At 40.8% G+C, this 17,705-nt stretch overlaps 2 protein-coding genes across 2 annotated transcripts; one reads left to right on the top strand and one right to left on the bottom strand.

Annotated features, from left to right (window-relative positions):
* The first annotated feature begins 409 nt into the window (after positions 1 to 409).
* Positions 410 to 3,987, top strand: LOC115673132 (E3 ubiquitin-protein ligase SDIR1). Its single transcript, XM_030595216.2, has 9 exons — positions 410 to 824; positions 1,321 to 1,481; positions 1,597 to 1,651; positions 1,755 to 1,807; positions 1,939 to 2,167; positions 2,312 to 2,426; positions 2,659 to 2,704; positions 3,065 to 3,193; positions 3,597 to 3,987. The coding sequence occupies exons 2-9, from the start codon at positions 1,404 to 1,406 to the stop codon at positions 3,717 to 3,719; spliced, it is 828 nt and encodes a 275-aa protein (XP_030451076.1). The 5' UTR covers positions 410 to 824; positions 1,321 to 1,403; the 3' UTR covers positions 3,720 to 3,987.
* A 104-nt stretch (positions 3,988 to 4,091) lies between these two features.
* LOC115673133 (peptidyl-prolyl cis-trans isomerase FKBP20-1) lies at positions 4,092 to 7,766 on the bottom strand. Its single transcript, XM_030595217.2, has 6 exons — positions 7,605 to 7,766; positions 6,259 to 6,383; positions 5,149 to 5,282; positions 4,989 to 5,068; positions 4,620 to 4,712; positions 4,092 to 4,488 (listed from the first exon to the last, which is right to left on the bottom strand). Exons 2-6 carry the CDS (start codon positions 6,365 to 6,367, stop codon positions 4,338 to 4,340), a joined length of 567 nt encoding a protein of 188 aa, XP_030451077.1. The 5' UTR covers positions 6,368 to 6,383; positions 7,605 to 7,766; the 3' UTR covers positions 4,092 to 4,337.
* Positions 7,767 to 17,705: the final 9,939 nt, after the last annotated feature.

The raw sequence follows: 17,705 nt of genomic DNA, 5'->3' as shown, positions 1-17,705 counted from the left end.
CAGCCGCCCCACGTCAAGACAAGGACTCATAAATTATATAATTTCTAAAAGTTGCAACGCTGGCCACTAACTTTTCCGTACTCTCTTACCAAAACATCTCAATATGATATGCCGTCAAAAATAAATTAAACCGTGTTGATTTCGAGTTAATTAGGTTCACGTCGGCGTCGGCTTACGAAAGTAAAATGAAGGATTAAATAAGCACGGGTTTCTAAGTTGTTAAACGAACTTAAAAATCTTATCCTCCACTTCCAAAATAAATTTTTTTATGCCCGTCCTATTATAAATCTGAAAGGTAACTCGAGTGATTATTACTTAGATTTGATCTGCGATGATAATCATCTACATGATTAAGCATTGCTAGCTTTTCTCTATGTCACCTTCTATCTATCTTATGCTTAGAAAACGCTTTACATTGTTGTAAAAACTACGTTTGCTGGAAACAATTACGGTAAAGTGAATCCAAAATCTCAGGTTGCCATGAACGAGAAGAAAGGCGATGCCGAAACGACGTCGTTGAAGGGCCAATGCGGGACGGAGCATCAACGCCCAACGGTTTAACTGTTGCTCCTCCTACCCAGACGTACGAGGAACGCGTCGGCTTTGTCTGTCTTTCGAGAGGGAGACGAGGCGCCCCAGAGCGAGCGAGGGCGAGCCCAGAAGCGCGACTCGTCCGACTCGACTCAGATCTCTCCCGCTCTCTCAACTCGGGCCCCTCTCTCGATTCCTTGATAAAGTTGAGGCCTTTTCGCGGGAAGAGTTCGACCGCGATATCAAATTGGTTGTTTTTTCTTGTTGTCGACTGGTTGGATGAGCATGATCCTGTGAGTTCTTCAATACCCTTTTTCTTTTTTCTGTTGTTTCCGATGATCATTTTAACGCAAGTGTTGTGCCGGAAGGATAAAGATGCAAACTTTGGGGATACGGTCCAGAATTGTGGGGAATGCGAGCTAGGGATTGGTTCAGAAATTGGGGAAATGGGTTGTGGTGAACTTTGGGCGCAGGGCTCCTTCCGAATTAATCTTTTCAGCTACCTTAAAATGTTTGGCTTCACAATTTTACAGTGTTAGTCTTCGTGCAGTAAATGTGCTTGCTTCTGCCAATGTTCGATTTTTTTGGAGTTTCATGGTTGCTTTGGAATTTCTTATGCAGCGATGTCGTCGCCGGCATTTTGATTGTGCCCAATGTACATGAGATCAGGGTTTCTTCTCTCGTTGAAGAAGTTTGATGATTATCGATTTCACCTGAAAATGCTTTTTACTTGCCTAGTTGTCCGTCAAATATGACTGCCGAGTTCACAATTTCCCTTGATATTTGCAGATAATTGAAGGGACGGTTGGTCGTGCTTGATTTTTACACATTCGACCAGCTCTGACTGTTGTTCTTTGGAAACTTGTACGGAGATGAGTTTTGTGTTTCGAGGTAGTAGACCAGATATAGAGACTGGATTTCCAGAATTTATTCCCGAGCGTCGCGCTGTGGTATGTTTCTCGTACTTAAACAATGGCTAGCATGGTGCTTACCAAGTTTGATGCTACATTTGATTTCATCTTGTCCTAGTTGTTTGTATCGCTTAAATTTTTCTGTTTGTACCAGCGTCTTCATGCAGCACGACCGGTTAAGTCTAACTCACTAGCATTTCTTGTCACAGGTATATTTGTTGCTTCAAGAAATATTGTTCTTATTTAGGTTTATTAGCTATGTCAATTGTCAAAATTATGTATTCGATTCATCTGTGGTTTTGATTGTAACAGTTCTCCTGCTATTCATGATTCTCAACTCCAACCAGATGTCACCGAACTTTTTGGTGCTGTTCTAGACTTTTAAACTGAGAAATTGGTTTTTGTTCAGATGCCTTTCTTATACATTAGCAGTTTGCGACTGATTAATAAGATCCTCTCTCCTCTCCCCTTTCCAACCTTTGGAAAATCTGTGCAGCTTTGGCTTGTGCTTGGTGTCTTCTTGATGGCAACAACCCTTAGGATGTATGCGACTTGCCAACAACTTCAAGCTCAGGCCCAGGTCCACGCCGTGGCTGCCAATAGCCTTCTTGGTCATACTGAATTGCGGTTGCATATGCCACCGTCCATAGCACTTGCAACAAGAGGACGTCTGCAAGGCCTTAGGCTTCAGCTTGCTCTTCTGGACCGTGAATTTGATGAATTAGGTTTAGTGGCATACTTTGACTTCGATTTTTTGGAGATCATCTTCTGTGATTATCATGTATTTCAAGATTTTTCATCTTTTCATGCTATATGTTTTATTGACATTTGTGAGAGGTGGTTAACAGATCAGTTATATTTGTTTGCAGACTATGAAACTTTGAGAGCACTGGATTCTGATAATGTTCCAACAGTTCCATCAATGAGTGAAGAAGAGATCAATGCTCTTCCAGTCCACAAATACAAGGTTACTGGTCTTCCAGGGTAAGACTGCACAGGCACGAGAGATTAATCAAATAATTTAGTTTTTTTTTTTTTTTTGGCTTTTCTGTTTGCAGGGTTACTCCTCTCTGTTTCTTAGCTTTTGCAGTGACTTGTTGTAGTTTAAGATGGCCTAAGTAATGCTAGTTATACAATGTCTTTATAGCATAATTTCATGGGTTGTACTATCTATAGGTTTTATCTGTGCGCTAAATAATCAACTTGTTTCTTACAGTAATGGCTCCTCTGCAGAACATGGCTCATCTTCATTATCCACTGAGGTATTGACTGCACCATCTTGTATTGTGCAGCATAACATCTAGAATATCACGTGGATGTCCGCTCTTTTTCCCCCTGAACATGTGTCAGGCGTGGTGATTTGTTATTTTGCTGTGCGAAACATTACGATGGTTTACTTATTATCTGAAGATGGTGTACAATTGTAGTCCTAAGGCTCATGGATCTTTATCTTCATGCATCGTTTGAGGTTTGAGCTGTCCACGATGCTGATACATTGATGACTTTGTTCTTGCTGAATGTTCATGGAAGGATTAGCTTTCTGCATCCCAATTATAGTAATGGGTCGTGTTCTTTGATGAATGGTGTCAGTTGAGCATGAATGTCTGTTTGCACGTTTTCAGGAGAAAAAGCAAGATGTAGGTGCTGCCGCTGGGAGCATGAAGAGTTCAGATGACGAGCTGATGTGCAGTGTATGCTTGGAGCAAGTTTCGGCAGGAGAGCTCATCCGAAGCTTGCCGTGCATGCATCAGGTAAATCCCATCGTGATTATTTTTCCTTTCACTTGATTTACCAGAATTTCAAGTTTCGTCCATCAAGTAACAAGTCTGCCAAATATCGTTGGTTTGTCGGAATAAGTCAGACCCACAAACTATAATTTTCCACTAACCATATGTGGCTATTTTGTTGCCAAGTCTTATGATAATTTCTTTTGTGGATTGCACATGAGGCATTATTGTTGCGCAGCGACAACTTATATTTGTTGGGATTAGATCATCGTGAAAATTTGACAGAAATAATGTCTTTAATGATAAATTGGATTTCATAGAGAAGGTATCAAGGGGGTACCACCCAACTCATGTCCGCTTTATCGTGCTATTAGTTATGTTCTTTTTAAGAAAACTGACGAATTTGATGGATGCTGTTATTTCGCAGTTCCATGCAACTTGCATCGATCCATGGCTGAGACAGCAGGGAACGTGTCCTGTTTGTAAATTCAGAGTTGCGTCCGGATGGCGTGAAAATGGGCGAGGAATCGACGCTACATTCATGGTCTGATTAGTGGCAAAGCCATTGTTGTATTATCATCTGGTGAAGTACCAATTGTGCTGTAGATATCCTAATGCGTCGATTGAGGCAGAGCCTTCGATGATTTGTCAGTCACAGGCATTGTGAAGAAGCAGGATTGATGATTGTCATTTATTCTTTAAATGGCATCAGAGAGTCTTGCTATTACCTATAACCAAAAAAGAGGAATTTTAACGAAGTCATTGTTATACGCTCTCTGTTGACAGGCCTCAAGAGTTGAATTACCATTTACCACCAATTCATGCAACCCGGAACACCAACGCGCTGTTAAGCGCTCTGCAATATTATTTGCAGTTTCTCTGTACAAGACATGGGGACATACTCGAAACTCGAAAGCCACCGTAATCAAAATACCATACTTCATGTAGTACATACTTTTTCCTTTACGGTCAGTTTTGCTCCCTCAAAACGAAGCCGACAAACATTATATAGAATGCTTATACAATAAAAATCAAGCACAACGTCAAGTGGAAAGTATGAGCTTAACTTGTATTCCACAAAACTCAGGGTTAATATCCTAGCCAAGTTTAAGGGAAGCATGAAGCAAAACTGAGTTATTATCTACTTGAGAATTCCTTATAAGGCTGTTCATTTTGCTTTTCCCTTTCCCTTCCCATGACCTTTCTTCGCATCCAGTTTGGCCTGAACACGAGCAGCGGCCGCAGCTTTAGCTTCTTCCCTCCTCTTCTTCTCTTCCTCCTTGGTTGCGGCAGCCATCTCCCTTTGCTTCTTCAGCTCCCTATTGAGGATTCCAACAATGAAAAACCATCAAAATTTTCTTTTCTGACGTACTACCAGCGATGATAATAAAAAATTCATAAACTCCACATTTCCTTAAATACGTCGCAGAACATTTCCCAGATGACTTACTCAAGCCTAGCCTTGTCTTCGGTGACACTGGTCACTGTAAAGCCCTTGCACGGCTTGCATGCAACTAACTCCACCTCAAAAATAAGGGTTGCACTGCATAAGCAAGTGATAAACACATCAAACTATTTCTTCCATAAAAATAAAGAGTTTTTTCAGGAACTTCACAAGTAAGCTTTCATGATGATGCATGAACATGCCATATTCATAAATAGTCAGGACAGCTTGTTAAAAGCATCTAGAAATTTCAAGCTTTCACCAGCCCAAAACCCCAACTGACATTCTGCTTCTCTCTTCTCGACGAACAAAACGTAGGGTCGTCATATAGTGGTTATATATAATGGTAAAGAATTAGAAGAGCACAGATATTACTCTGGTGGGATATCAGGTGGAGAACCCGCGCTGCCATAGGCATATTCTGGCTTACATGTGATTTTTGCAACCTCCCCAACCTAACAAAATCAAGAAAGAAGTGCATTCAATGGAGACACAATACGCGCTTTCAGAATTCAACAAGTTATAAATCCTTTACCTTCATAGTTCTCAATGCAATGTCCCAAGCACTGATCACTGAGCCTTTTCCGATCTCAAAGGAGAATAGAGTATTGTCTTCATGTGTTGAGTCAAAGACTTCACCAGTTTCAGCAAGAACTCCTTCATAACGAACTGCTCAATAAAAAGACAAACAATCAGACATTTAAGAGCAACTTTCCACCTAAATGTAGCTATTAGGATTGTCATTCTTACTTTTCAAACTTTTACAAACAATGTAGATGCACTCTCTAACCCCAACATTGTACTTCTTACTTAAGAGGCTTACAATAAGGCAATGAGTTTAAGTAAGCTGCTATGTGGCTGAATTGTGCATAGCATCAAGAAAGAAATAAAGGTTCCTATCTTCTTCCTGATTTTACTTGGTGTAATTATGCGGCTCTCTGGTCCAGCAATCAACTTTAGGAGCACTATCACAAGATGGGCAGATAAATTTCCTTACTGTTAAGGGTCAAGGCCTAGCATTCATCACTAGTAAATTGTTAAAACGAAATCTAAGGCGGTATGACAATGATTTCAAAAGCTCTATGATGATTGCCACCATCTAATGAGAACAAAGAATAGGGCTGCATCACAACTAACTGTAGTATGGTCTGGCGCTGTAAGAAAAGAATAAAACTTTGCGACTAGTTTGTCAGCTAACTGCAATAAGGTATTGTTACTACAAGAAAAGAAAATAGCAGTATACAACACCGAGCCCAGGGTTCATCCGGAAGGTCTATTCTTGTATAGATCAACTTTAAGGATGTCCACTGATAGAAACAGAAGATCAAAGGCACCTTTTTTTCCTATTCCTTTTACAAATGGAACTGTTGCACTTTGCTATAAATACTTTTTGTATACATTGATTCGGTGGGGCTTCATTTTCAAGAAAGTGCTATTTCCAGTAACATATGAAGAACTAAAAGGTGGATTTTGACTGGAGTACTACTTGATACCAACGCCAAATGATATGCGGAGTATTAGTTGTGTAGGAAGACAAAAAAGGCCTTAAATAAGGTATCAAATTCATGGTCTTGTGTCCTCATATGCACATACAAGATTATCACACACATGACTGTCGTTTTAATCAAATCAATTAGCTGCATACCATCAACAAGAGGAATGGTCTCTGAAGGAGAGACTGCATCAGGTTTTGCTCGTCTCACAATTGTCTTCAGGACCCCTCCATCACCGGTCAAATCGATTGCTTCAGCCATGACTTTTATGAAAAGCCTGGTTGTATGGAAAGAGTAACTGAGTTACAGATGCATGCCAAAAGGCTTCTATTGGGTCACGATACTCGATCCGAGAAGAAGAATAAGAAGAAGAAGGAGATGATGTGCTCGACATGCTTTACAACCTAAAAAAATTACAAGTAAAACCGAGATAAGGTTATATTTCTAGGTACAAGATAAATAACTGAAAAGTTGAACTACACAAAAACCGCTCGTCCGAACTTCCAAGGAGCATCCCCAAGTAAGTCATCAAGAACGTCCATTGGTTCACTTCACCTTCAACTAATTAATATTTCACAAATCTTAGCAATCAATGTATATATGGTGAAATGCACTTTCGAAGATTGAAAAAAAGAAAGGACGAAAAGCTCACTCTGAATCGTAAGCCTCGTGCAGGAATGATACCCGAGTGCTAAACTTTTCAATTCGTGCATTCAGGCTTCGTTTGTATTGCGGAAAATGACTAATTTGGAAAACATTTTCCTAAAATTGATCGCTTAAATCGCTTAGAAAATGAAAGAAACGAATTTTTTTTTTATCATCTATGAAAATGGTTAGACATAAATTATTGTCATTAATGATAACATTTTTCATTAACTAATTTTAGGCGATACAAGTGATCATTTTTAGGAAAATTTTATCCAAATCAGTCATTTTCTGCAAAACAAACGGAGCATCAAGTATCAAACCTTCTACAAAAAAGGAAAAACGCAATCAAATCCTACCATATCGACTATTCCGCATAGCAGAAACAAGAGCCGTGACGATCGGGACAGCTTAATTGCTGCTCTTTTCAGTAAGTCTAGGACTCAGATCGCTGCTAATCGAAAGATTCGTCACTCCATTCCACAGAATCCATACTCTTCCCAGACAAAAGAACACCGATTCAACTAAGCCCTATGCGCAAACAGTGACCGTACGAAGCTGACAAACACATCCTCTGATAATCAAAGCCAAGGGACAAGCAGTAATCTTCATCCTCCACACGCCCCGTTACCAACCCCAACACAGCATCCCCCAGAGGCTTAAACCACGATCAAGCACCGAGATTCTCGTGAACCGGCAACAGATTCGTCTCGGCATCCGAACATCGCACTACATCCATACATCCACCAAAAAAGAAATGCCAAAGAAGAAAAAGAACAAAGAAAAAGAAAGAAAACAATCGATGCGAGGATTCAACACGGACGAGGACACACAGAGAGAGCTCAGAACTGACCGGATCGACAAGATCAGCCACAGCGGTCGGCGAAGGCGAAGGAGGAGCGGGAGTGGAGGAGTTGATCGAGCTGCGTCACAGATCGGCGACCGGCGGCCATACAAGCTGCTGCTGCTGCTTCCGCGCGGCTTCTCGTCTCTCTCCTTCTCCCCTTGCTTTTGTCACTGCAAACTGTAGATAAAAAGCGGGCTCCTTCCGGGTTTACGCCACGTGGGCCACCGGAGGCCCGCCGGGTCCGAGTATATCCGGCGGCATATCTTCGGCCCAAATCAAGACATGATTTAGCACCCAAATCCAACAATCTTAACATAATCACATATCGGCGTTTGTCTGTTTCGCGAAAAAATAAACGGTTTGAAAAATATTATTCTAACACACGATTGGTTGCATCTCTCGAAATAATTAGCTAACAAAAAATTTCTTCATTATAGACAGCAATTTATGCCTAAACATTTTTGTGAACAATGAAAATATTTTTCATTTGTACATTTTCATAAACGGCGCGAGCAATCATTTTTTAGGAAATTTTTTTTCAAAATGTGAGTTTTCCTCGAAACAAACGGACCCTAAAGTATTGTTAGGTTCATTGCTAGTGCAACAAAAGGCTTACATATTCACCGTCGAACGAATGGATATGTCCTTTTTGAGTTAATTTTGTAACCGAATTCGTCCTCACGTCATTAATAAATTATTTTTTGTACACTGATAGTGAACCTAATGAAAACTCATTATATATTGGGTTAATACCATGAACAACCCCAAACTGGTATATCTGTGACAAATTTATCCCAAACTAATTTTTTGACCACAAAAAATCCCAAACTGGTACACTTACGACAAATTTACCCTAAACATATTTTTTGACAACCAAAAACTCCAAACTGGTACATTTGTGACAAATTTAACTTCCTTTAAATTGGATTAACACCACTAAAAATCACAATTTGATACACCTGTGACAAACGAAGTGTAAAAATCCAAACCGGTATACCTGTCAACTGTCACATGTCATCAAAATCAGAAATTTGATGGTAAAATTTAACGGAAACTAATTGAGAGTAAATTTGTCACGGGTGTACAAGTTTGGGATTTTTGGTTATCAAAAAATTAGTTTGGGATAAATTTATTACAAGTATATAGATTTTGAGTTTTTCGTGGTATTAATCCTTATATATTCGCTCACTTTGTTCATGGAGAGACGAGTCGTGCTCTAAACTTTCAATTTAACCTACTCTTGTAAATCGAGAAACTTTTAACTTTTTTCCTGGACATGACCATTTTCTTTATTAAAATCTACCACTTTGAATAACTAATCACCACTATGGAGAATAAGGATTTATTATTGGCACCGCCCGTTTTACATGGCACTATTGGCGTCCACATCAGCGTTTTCGGTTAAAATTGATCGGTTTGACTCAATTGACAAAACATGAAAATATTTAGGTCTCAATTAATAAAAGTGAAAAGTTCATGACTAAATTGATAAAAAATATAATAAATTTAAAACTTTTTGAATAATTTTCCAGCTAATTAATCCTTAGCAAAAAGTGGTGCTTTTTATAAAGCAAGGTGCAAGTGCAATCATTAATTTGCAATCTAGGAAAATAATGGACCCAAATCTTCAAGTAATCCATGTATCCACACCGATCGATCGGTTTGACCGATCAATCATTAGATGAATCATTCTCGCGATTTCGTGGGGGCCTACTACGCCTTAGGTCTCTCGTTCTTTGTCCTTAATCTCGTAGGCGACTTGGAAAACAATGATTAACTCGATAAACCTTTGATTAGGCTGCCGAAAATGCGCATGAAAAGAAGATAAAATGACAAGGAAAGCTCAGGTACTGTTTTTGCTTTGACCGTGACTAAAGCTCGAGAACATGGAAATTGCAACTTTGGTTCTGATCTAGTGCTATTTGGATTCAATTTTGAGGCCTTAAAAGAAGTGCATTGACATAGACGATGGGAATTGAGGCTAATCTGACAAAAAATTTATCCACCCGACTTGATGAATTATACCAAAAAGTTTAACCTACGACTGATCTACCGAAGGGGGGAAATTGAACATCATATATATCGCAATAATCGAGAATCCCACAAGTTTTATTTTAGGTGACAATCAAAACAAACTATACATCTTTCTCTCTTTATTTTTTCCCGATTTTAACAAAAAAAATATCGACGGAAAAAGTCATGTATTAAGTGAACTCAAGATCAACAGGTCGGTCATCTCTCGCTCTGGACGACCATCATTTCGTGCAGGGGGGGCGGGCGAGTTAATGGTCAGGACTTTTCACCGTGTCGAATCGAAAAGTAAAAAACCACAATAGTCAAAGCCGAGATCGGTGAAAAAAGATTACAATGATAGCACCAAAAAACATTAGAAACATCTCTCTGCACAGCACTCGAGCAGTTGCCACCAAACAAATGCGGCAGTAACTAATGCCCTCCTTTCCCCCTTCGAGATCGAGAACCATTCTTCCAATCGGTTTTGGCCAACGACACGAGGTTGAATCGGAGGTGGTCCAGGAACGGTCAAGCTGGAATCCCTTCCCCTTGAAGGGCTTGAAAGTCGCAAGAAAGAGCTTGCAAAACAAAAGGGTCTTTCCAATTTTGGCTTTTGTACCCCCACGGGATTTCTTCCTTTACATTTCAATCGAAGCGCATCAAATTGGAAAGGGCGCCCCCATCAATAGGAGGTGGCGTCATCCACGATGCAACCCTTTTCTTAGCTCCAATTCATCCTCTTCCTTTTGGCCCCCACCACCCCCTCGAAATCAAGTCACGAACACAATCAATCGAGTCGACGACGTCCATGACCTACTCTCGCAACCCTAGGCACTAAAGCTGTCATTGCCCTATTCTGAGGCACGTTCGTATTATTTTAATTGAATTCCTAGCAGTAGCATAGTACCCCGTCGTTCGCCCTGTTGTCACTCATGCGCACCAGATCCTCGCATCAAGGTTCAATTCGACACACTAGATTCGGTAGCACTGGATGGTTCGGTGCAGACACGAGCGAGAAGCTCTGGTGAGAGCTATGGATTCGGCCGGCAGCGAATTTTTGGCCGGCAGCGAATTTTTGGCTGTGAATTTTAGCTCGAGAACGAGATGAGTCAACACGTCGTGTCGCGAAGTTCAAAGTGATGTGATTACGTTAGTTGGTGCAGAGATTACTGATGCCAACGATGCATCTTCCTCTGTTTCTGCTTCGACTTCAGAAAGTTACAGCTGGGAGGGGAGAGAACAGCAGGGCTCAGGCTCAGAGTCAGACCTCAGCTAGAAGAACTGAACTCAAGAACATTGATGGAAGGAAGAAGAAAGAAGCCAAGAATCATGTACACGGAATTAAATTCGTTTATTTCCCAGTAACGTACCACTTACATCCACCTCTCCTTTCCCTTCACCGAGAGTCAACAGAGCTCTAACATCAATCCGAGATTTGAACTGGATCAGCAAAATGAAAGCAAGAAAAGAGGGGGGGAAATCTTTGCATGCGTTTCGCAAAATCTTCCTCTTTATCATCTTCCTCGGACGCCACTACGGAAACACCCAAAAACCAAAGCCTAAAAACAGGGGGCTTTTCTTGTTCTCAGGTCAAACCCAATCAAGAACCATCGCACAAAAAGAGAGGCGCAAGATCTTACAAAGAAGAAGAAGAAGAAGAAAAAGATCCATCCTTTTGTTAGACCGATGATCGGGGCCGGCTGATTTCGCGAACCCAGATACGAATCATCATCGGAGTCGTCGCCCGCGAACGTGTTCGATGATGTGATACGAGCAGAGCACAGCAGCGCGAATCCAATCCATCAGTCGCCGTAGTCGCGCCAGCAGAGGAGCATGGTGACGCAGCGCCTCATGATGTAGAACCGCGCCCTCTGCTCGCCCACCAGCCTCGCGCACCTCCTGGCGAAAGCGCACCTCCCCGGCGACGGCGGCCGCGACCGCGACGGCGGCGCCGCCGCTTCCTTCCGCGACAGCTTCCACTTGTCGTCGAAGTAAACCGCTGGCGCGTGATTGCCAGCCATGCGGAAGATCTTGTCTTCTCCAAGAAAGAAAGAAAGGAAGAGAGAAATCAAAGCCCGCTCTTTATGGTTTGGTTGGTTGAATGAAGTTGTCTCTTTCCCGTTTCCGCTGCCGTGGTGGGTTACCGCTGACGCACACAGAGAGAGAGAGAGATTACAGCTGAGGGAAGACGACGATGTGACTGAGAGAGAGAGAGAGAGTATTTATGAAGTGAAGCGATGGAGGGAGGAAGACGACGAAACAGAGAAGGGGGAACTGGTGCCGGGAGTGGGAAATGTTTTGGTGAGATCATCGTCCTCGTCGGGCCCCACCTGATATTTTTGTGTTTTTTTTTTCTCAAAACCATAATGATCGTGGAAAAAATCAAAATTCGAGGCTCCCTAGGCTACCTTGAAATCGAAATGCATGAATTTCCGAAGTTGCCACTATAGATAATAACATGGGAAAAAAAAGCTCGATGTTCGACAAATGTCCGAAGGACATCTGAATGACAAAACCTTCATCGTGCATTCATGATGTACAGAAAAATTATTCGAACGATCAACTAAGGACATTTTTGTAGTTTCTCCAATGCATTGTGTTCTTGTTATTAGTAATTGATATTTTAAATATCAAAACGTTTTTCACGAAATTCGAGGAAAAAAACTTTCAAAAACTCCAAACTATGCTCATTATGACACATTTACCCTAAATATTTTTTTTTGTAACACCAAAAATCCACATACTTGTACTCGTGTGATACATTTACCCCGTGTCAATATTCTGCCAATGAGCACCGTTAAAAATCTATTTTCATGAATGGCGAAAGGCAAACTGTATTGACAATGGCATCTACATAGCTTAAGTGAAACAAAAATGACATCGTTTTAACTGGAAAATCATCTGGCTGAGCCTTGATGGAGGGTAAATGTGACACGTAGGTATAAGTTTGAGATCTTTGATGTCACGAGAAAAATTTTAGGGTAAATGCATCACGGTGGGTATAGATTGGAGTTTTTTTATTTCACAGAAAAAATTAAGATAAATGTGTCATAGTGCATATAATTTGAGTTTTTTATGAGTTTTTTTCCCACGAATTATGCCTAACAAGTGCTCGGATAGTATGCCAAGTTTCGTGATTTCATTTTGGTGGGAAATTATACAAAGAATATATTCAAATGTCCAATTGTGGGACAATACTCAATTTTATCGAATGTAAAGATCAGTTGTAACGTGGATAGGATTATTATTATTATTATCATCTATTTCACATTGGATTGGGACTTCGAGCATCACACGTCGGATGGTTGCTTCAAGGAAGAAACATAGGAAACTTGCCAAGCCAAGAAAAGAGTGAGAAGAGGGGAAAAGGAAATGGCGCTCCCCAATTGGCCAATGAGCGATACGTGTCGGTTTCTCCTCCCGACACGAGGTCCCTCTCGGAGCGGGATTTTTTTTTGTCTTACATCGGAATTTCATTTCCCCTTAATGTAACTTATAATTCAATGCGGTCCTGAAATTAGTCAACACTCGTGTCGGGTGCTTTGACCCCTCAAAAACTGTTATACGTCAGGTGGTGAGAAAAAAAATAACATTACAAAATATTCTTATATTTTTCACGTTAGAGTCGGAGGACATGGGTTCCGCTTCGAGTTTTTTCTTCGCTCTTTAAAAGATTCTATCATGCAGCCCGACGTAGCACGTCGGAATATCGAGATTTTCCGTAGGTTGTATGGCATGCATACGTAAAATTGAAAGGTGTCCGTTAGAGTCCTCTTCAAAGGGAGCACGAATCGATTCCACTCTCAAAGAGATCTGATGAGCACGGGTGCTCAATGCATGAACCGTCGACATCCAGACGTGTCATAATTTTCTCCAACGCAATTATGTATTTCGATTATCATCGCTTTATTTAAATTAGATGGCATTTGAAAAAAGAGACATAATAGTAATATGAAACCATAAATTAATATAGTAATTAAGGATAAATAAATAAATAAATGGAGCCCAATATTGCTAGATCAATCATACGAGTCTGAGCTAAAGCAAAGGAGATAATGAAAGTCAACTTGACGTATGTACATAGAGTAATGACCCATTGAGCTAGTCAATCGCATAATATCGTCATTATTCCTAAACATGATTATCTTTTCAGTTAAGTTTAGGTGGCGAGTAATGTCACCCTTACGTGTACAAAGGCACCCGGACGCATAGATTAATACGCGAAAACACCAGAAATGTGATCGTGCGATTGGCATTTTTCCTAACCGCCCGTTTGTTGGATCGTAGCTTAAGTCCGTTATTTAATTCCGGCTTAGTCACGGACTTTAGTAGGGCGGGCTTAATTAAAAAACGATGCGCGAGGGCGTGCGCAAGGTGGACCCGTTTTTATCGACTTTTTCCGATAATATAAAATTTAGCCTGATGTCTCGATTATCTAATTTAATCCTAATTAGCCCACCAATTATTCGAATTGACGTATCCATCTTTGCATCGAGCTTTGTCCTAAGGTGGGCTTTTGTTCGCGGACCATGTCGTGGTCGAGTTTTCTTCTTTTTTTTGTGGAGGTTTCTCGTTTCATTCCCAAATCCAAGACAAGATAGGGACTGCCTCGTGTGCTAGTCGAGTTCTAATAATGTTTGGCCGGCAAAGCTTATCACTAGAATAAACGATTTGACTCGAGACAAGTTTTTTTTTTTAAATCGAGAACCTCTAATCGATCGAGCCCTTCGGTTGCTCTTCATTCGATCACCACGGTATGATGTTTCCCTTGCTTTATGAAACTAGCATCACCACGAAATTTCGAAACCTCTTAACTTTTCCCCGGTAGTATGCTGCGTCTCACGCTTCCGGCCAGTACACGACTTCGATACCGTCCGTTTATGAGGATCCAATCAGGCCCTCGTGCGTCTATATTTCCAAAAGAAGGTACTCAGCTGATGGCGCAACGTTTCCTGTCCTGATTCAGGTATGACTTCGGGCTTCATGTGTCGCATTCAATCCAATCGTTGAATTGTGCATAGCCTATCTCTCTATATCGAGATGCAAGTGTGAGGATATCACGGGAAATGAAGCCTCGCATTAGAGAAGTTATCCCGATGCGGTACGGAGCAGTGAGGGCGAGTTTGGAAAAAAACTTTGCAAAGCGGTATTGGGATGCGAGCGAAGACAACTCTAGGCCTCGGATTTTGAAAAAGGCTTAGATCTAAGCGTCGTGTATAGTTTCGAAACGATTTTAGCGAACTCGAAGTGCAGAAACCGCCGTTCAAAGTTCTTCCCAAACCTACCGTTATTGTATCCGGTTGGCTCGTGATTGCTCGTACTCTCGAGTATAACGTTGAGATTTCACAAACACATGTATGGCGGGCTCGAATTTGGGATCTCTTTTGATATTTGGCGGACCCTCCAAAACTAACTTATCGAGGCATGTACACCTCGATTTGAGATTTGAAGTAACGTGTGGATGTAATCAAACTCACGTTGTCGTTCTTGGCACGGGAATGGATGACAATCGATTGCGCTCGCGCACACGTTCTATCATCGATCCAAAAGATGAACATCTCTGGCGTCGGAAGCGTGTCGTCCAATCCAAGTATGTTTTCGGCTAATATCAAGAAAGCTTTGCTCAGTGCTCACACTCTTTCACGTGTTCGCAATTCCCGCTAGCCAAAGCAATCGGCACACTTGTCTAACATGCACAAAACGAGCAGCCCCACCCCCCCAACCCAATTTTGCACCGACCCATCCTAATTTAATTATACTCACAGCATTCCCAAATCGGATCTCGATTCTCATTTTGATTCTTTCGGAACTTATTCGCAAACCGTCGCCGATCGTTTTGAAATTAAAAAAACAAATTATCAGATGAATTCGTGATTTAATATTGAAGTTTCGGAAGAAAAGTAATTCTCTCGTCTCGTGGGTTTCTTTCTTTTTTTGGTTAATATTACAAAAAATCACAAATTGATACATCCGTGACAAATTTACCCTAAACTAATTTTTTTTACCATAAAAAACCCCGTACTTGTACACCTGTGACAGATTTATCATAATCTCTCTCTCTCTCCACGTGTGCCTGCAGCCATCGACTATTTTGCTCATGCCTATGTAATGTTCTTTTTCTTTCACCTTTTTTCATAGGCGAATCAAATCAATATAGTTGGTATTTTTTGATTTCATTTTCTCGTCGCCAATCTCAAGGAAGTTATTACAGGTGATATATTATGAAAGCTTAGTCCAAAATAATTTTGTCCAAGGTCTCTCTTCTTCACGTGAAACGAGCTCGTGACCCCGAACACACGATCAAAATAGATAAGATCGTGCATAAAAATTCCGACTTGATGGCAAAAGATTGAATGAGCGCCAAGGCCCGTTTTGTATCGCTTTCCTCTCTTTTTTTTTTCCCTCCAATTATTTTTGGGCCCAGTACGGATTTTTATTCCTGCTCTAGGTTTTAGCATCTGGGCAACGGTCCTCTATCTTCTGCTTTATTCGAGCAAGTCCTCTTAGTTTTTGGATGGGAAAATGACACAAATCGTTGGCATAATGTGCAATATGGTCCTTGAAATTGTAATTCGCTCAATGTGGTCGAACTTTAACCCAATATGCAATGTGATCTATATTGAATATTTTCATATAGTTCAGTGACTAAATTGAACATGTACCAAAAGATCAAGGATCACATCGAATAAATTAAAAGTTCAGGGACCACATTAAACATTAGGTAAAAGTTCAGGGATCATATTGTACATTTGGCCGAAATTTAAGGACTGTTTGTGTCATTATCCTTTTTTTGACCTGTGCTATTTGGTTCCTCTATATTTTATTTTCGGCAGTCAAATCCTCTAACTTTTTTCAATTTGTGCAGCCAAATACTTTCACGGCTGCTCTCACTAAACCGGGGAAAATTGTCCAAAAAGTCATAAACCTATTGCACTTTGGTCAATTCAGTCATAAACATTTCTGTTTTGTCAATCGAATCCTAAACCTTTTCACATTTTGCTAATTGAATTCATCTTCTGACCAAAAAAAAAAAAAGAATTCATCTTGCCAATTTTATAAGGAAATCGCTGACGTAAATGTTGGCTGTCCTACGCGGTATGGCCGGCGCTAACGTATACACTTATTATTTTTTTTTTATAAAAGAATTTCTGATTTTTTTATTTTTTATTTCCTTTTTTTTTTCTTCCAAGCCCGGCGAGGGTGGCAGGCCAACCCTCGCCGGTCATGGGAGGGTTGGCCGGCCACTAGGCAAAAGTCGTGACCCTCGCCCATGACTAACGAGGGCTTCATGGCCCTTGGCCTAGTGGCCACGAGGGTCGTTGACCCTCACTTGTGGTTGGAGAGGGTCGGCCGGCGACCCTCGCCGGACTTGGTAGGAGAAAAGGGGAAAAGAAAGAAAGAAAAAGAAAAAAGAAAAGAAAATAATTTAAAATTTTAATTTTAAAAAAATTATAAAAAATTATTTACGTCAGCACCAACCATCTTACATGGTATTACCAGCGTCCACGTAGTTTCCTGTTAAAATTGGCCGGATGGACTCAATTGACAAAACGTGAAAGTTTTTAGTTATCAGTTGGCAAAATTGAAAGGTTTAAGATTGAATTTGCCAAAGTGAAATAGGTTTAGGACTTTTGGACAATTTTCCCCTCTAAACCGTCAAATCAATTGATGACGTGGCCTATTTAATACCGCACACGATGCTAACGTCACAGAGGACTACGCAAAAATAAAAGCTAGAGGATAAAATCGCACAAGGCTCTGGAACTCAGGAAACTAAAGCCGGACTTAACCCTAATTATCTCCCATTCCCTATATGGAAGCACTCGGTCCAGTGGCACTATCAAAAGCCCACGATCTCTCCAGCTGTTGTTGTTCGGTCCAAAGAACTCGTTAATCAAAGGAGCACAAACATAGGATAAAACCATGTGTAAACTCCTATTCCTTGTGATGATATATATGATAGAAAAGCTGATCATTTTGGTGACCCAATAGTTCAAAATTTTCACCTGCAATCTCAACTAGAATCGGGAGACACAAATCAACAGAAAGAAGGTAAGCCTGAATGTTAAATCGATGTTAAATCATGCTCTACCA

Source organism: Syzygium oleosum, unplaced genomic scaffold, assembly GCF_021117445.2.
Source record: "Syzygium oleosum isolate NSW1041296 unplaced genomic scaffold, Sole_v2.1 Sole_v2.02, whole genome shotgun sequence".
NCBI lineage: Eukaryota > Viridiplantae > Streptophyta > Magnoliopsida > Myrtales > Myrtaceae > Syzygium > Syzygium oleosum.
This window is presented reverse-complemented; position numbering and strand designations above follow the sequence as displayed.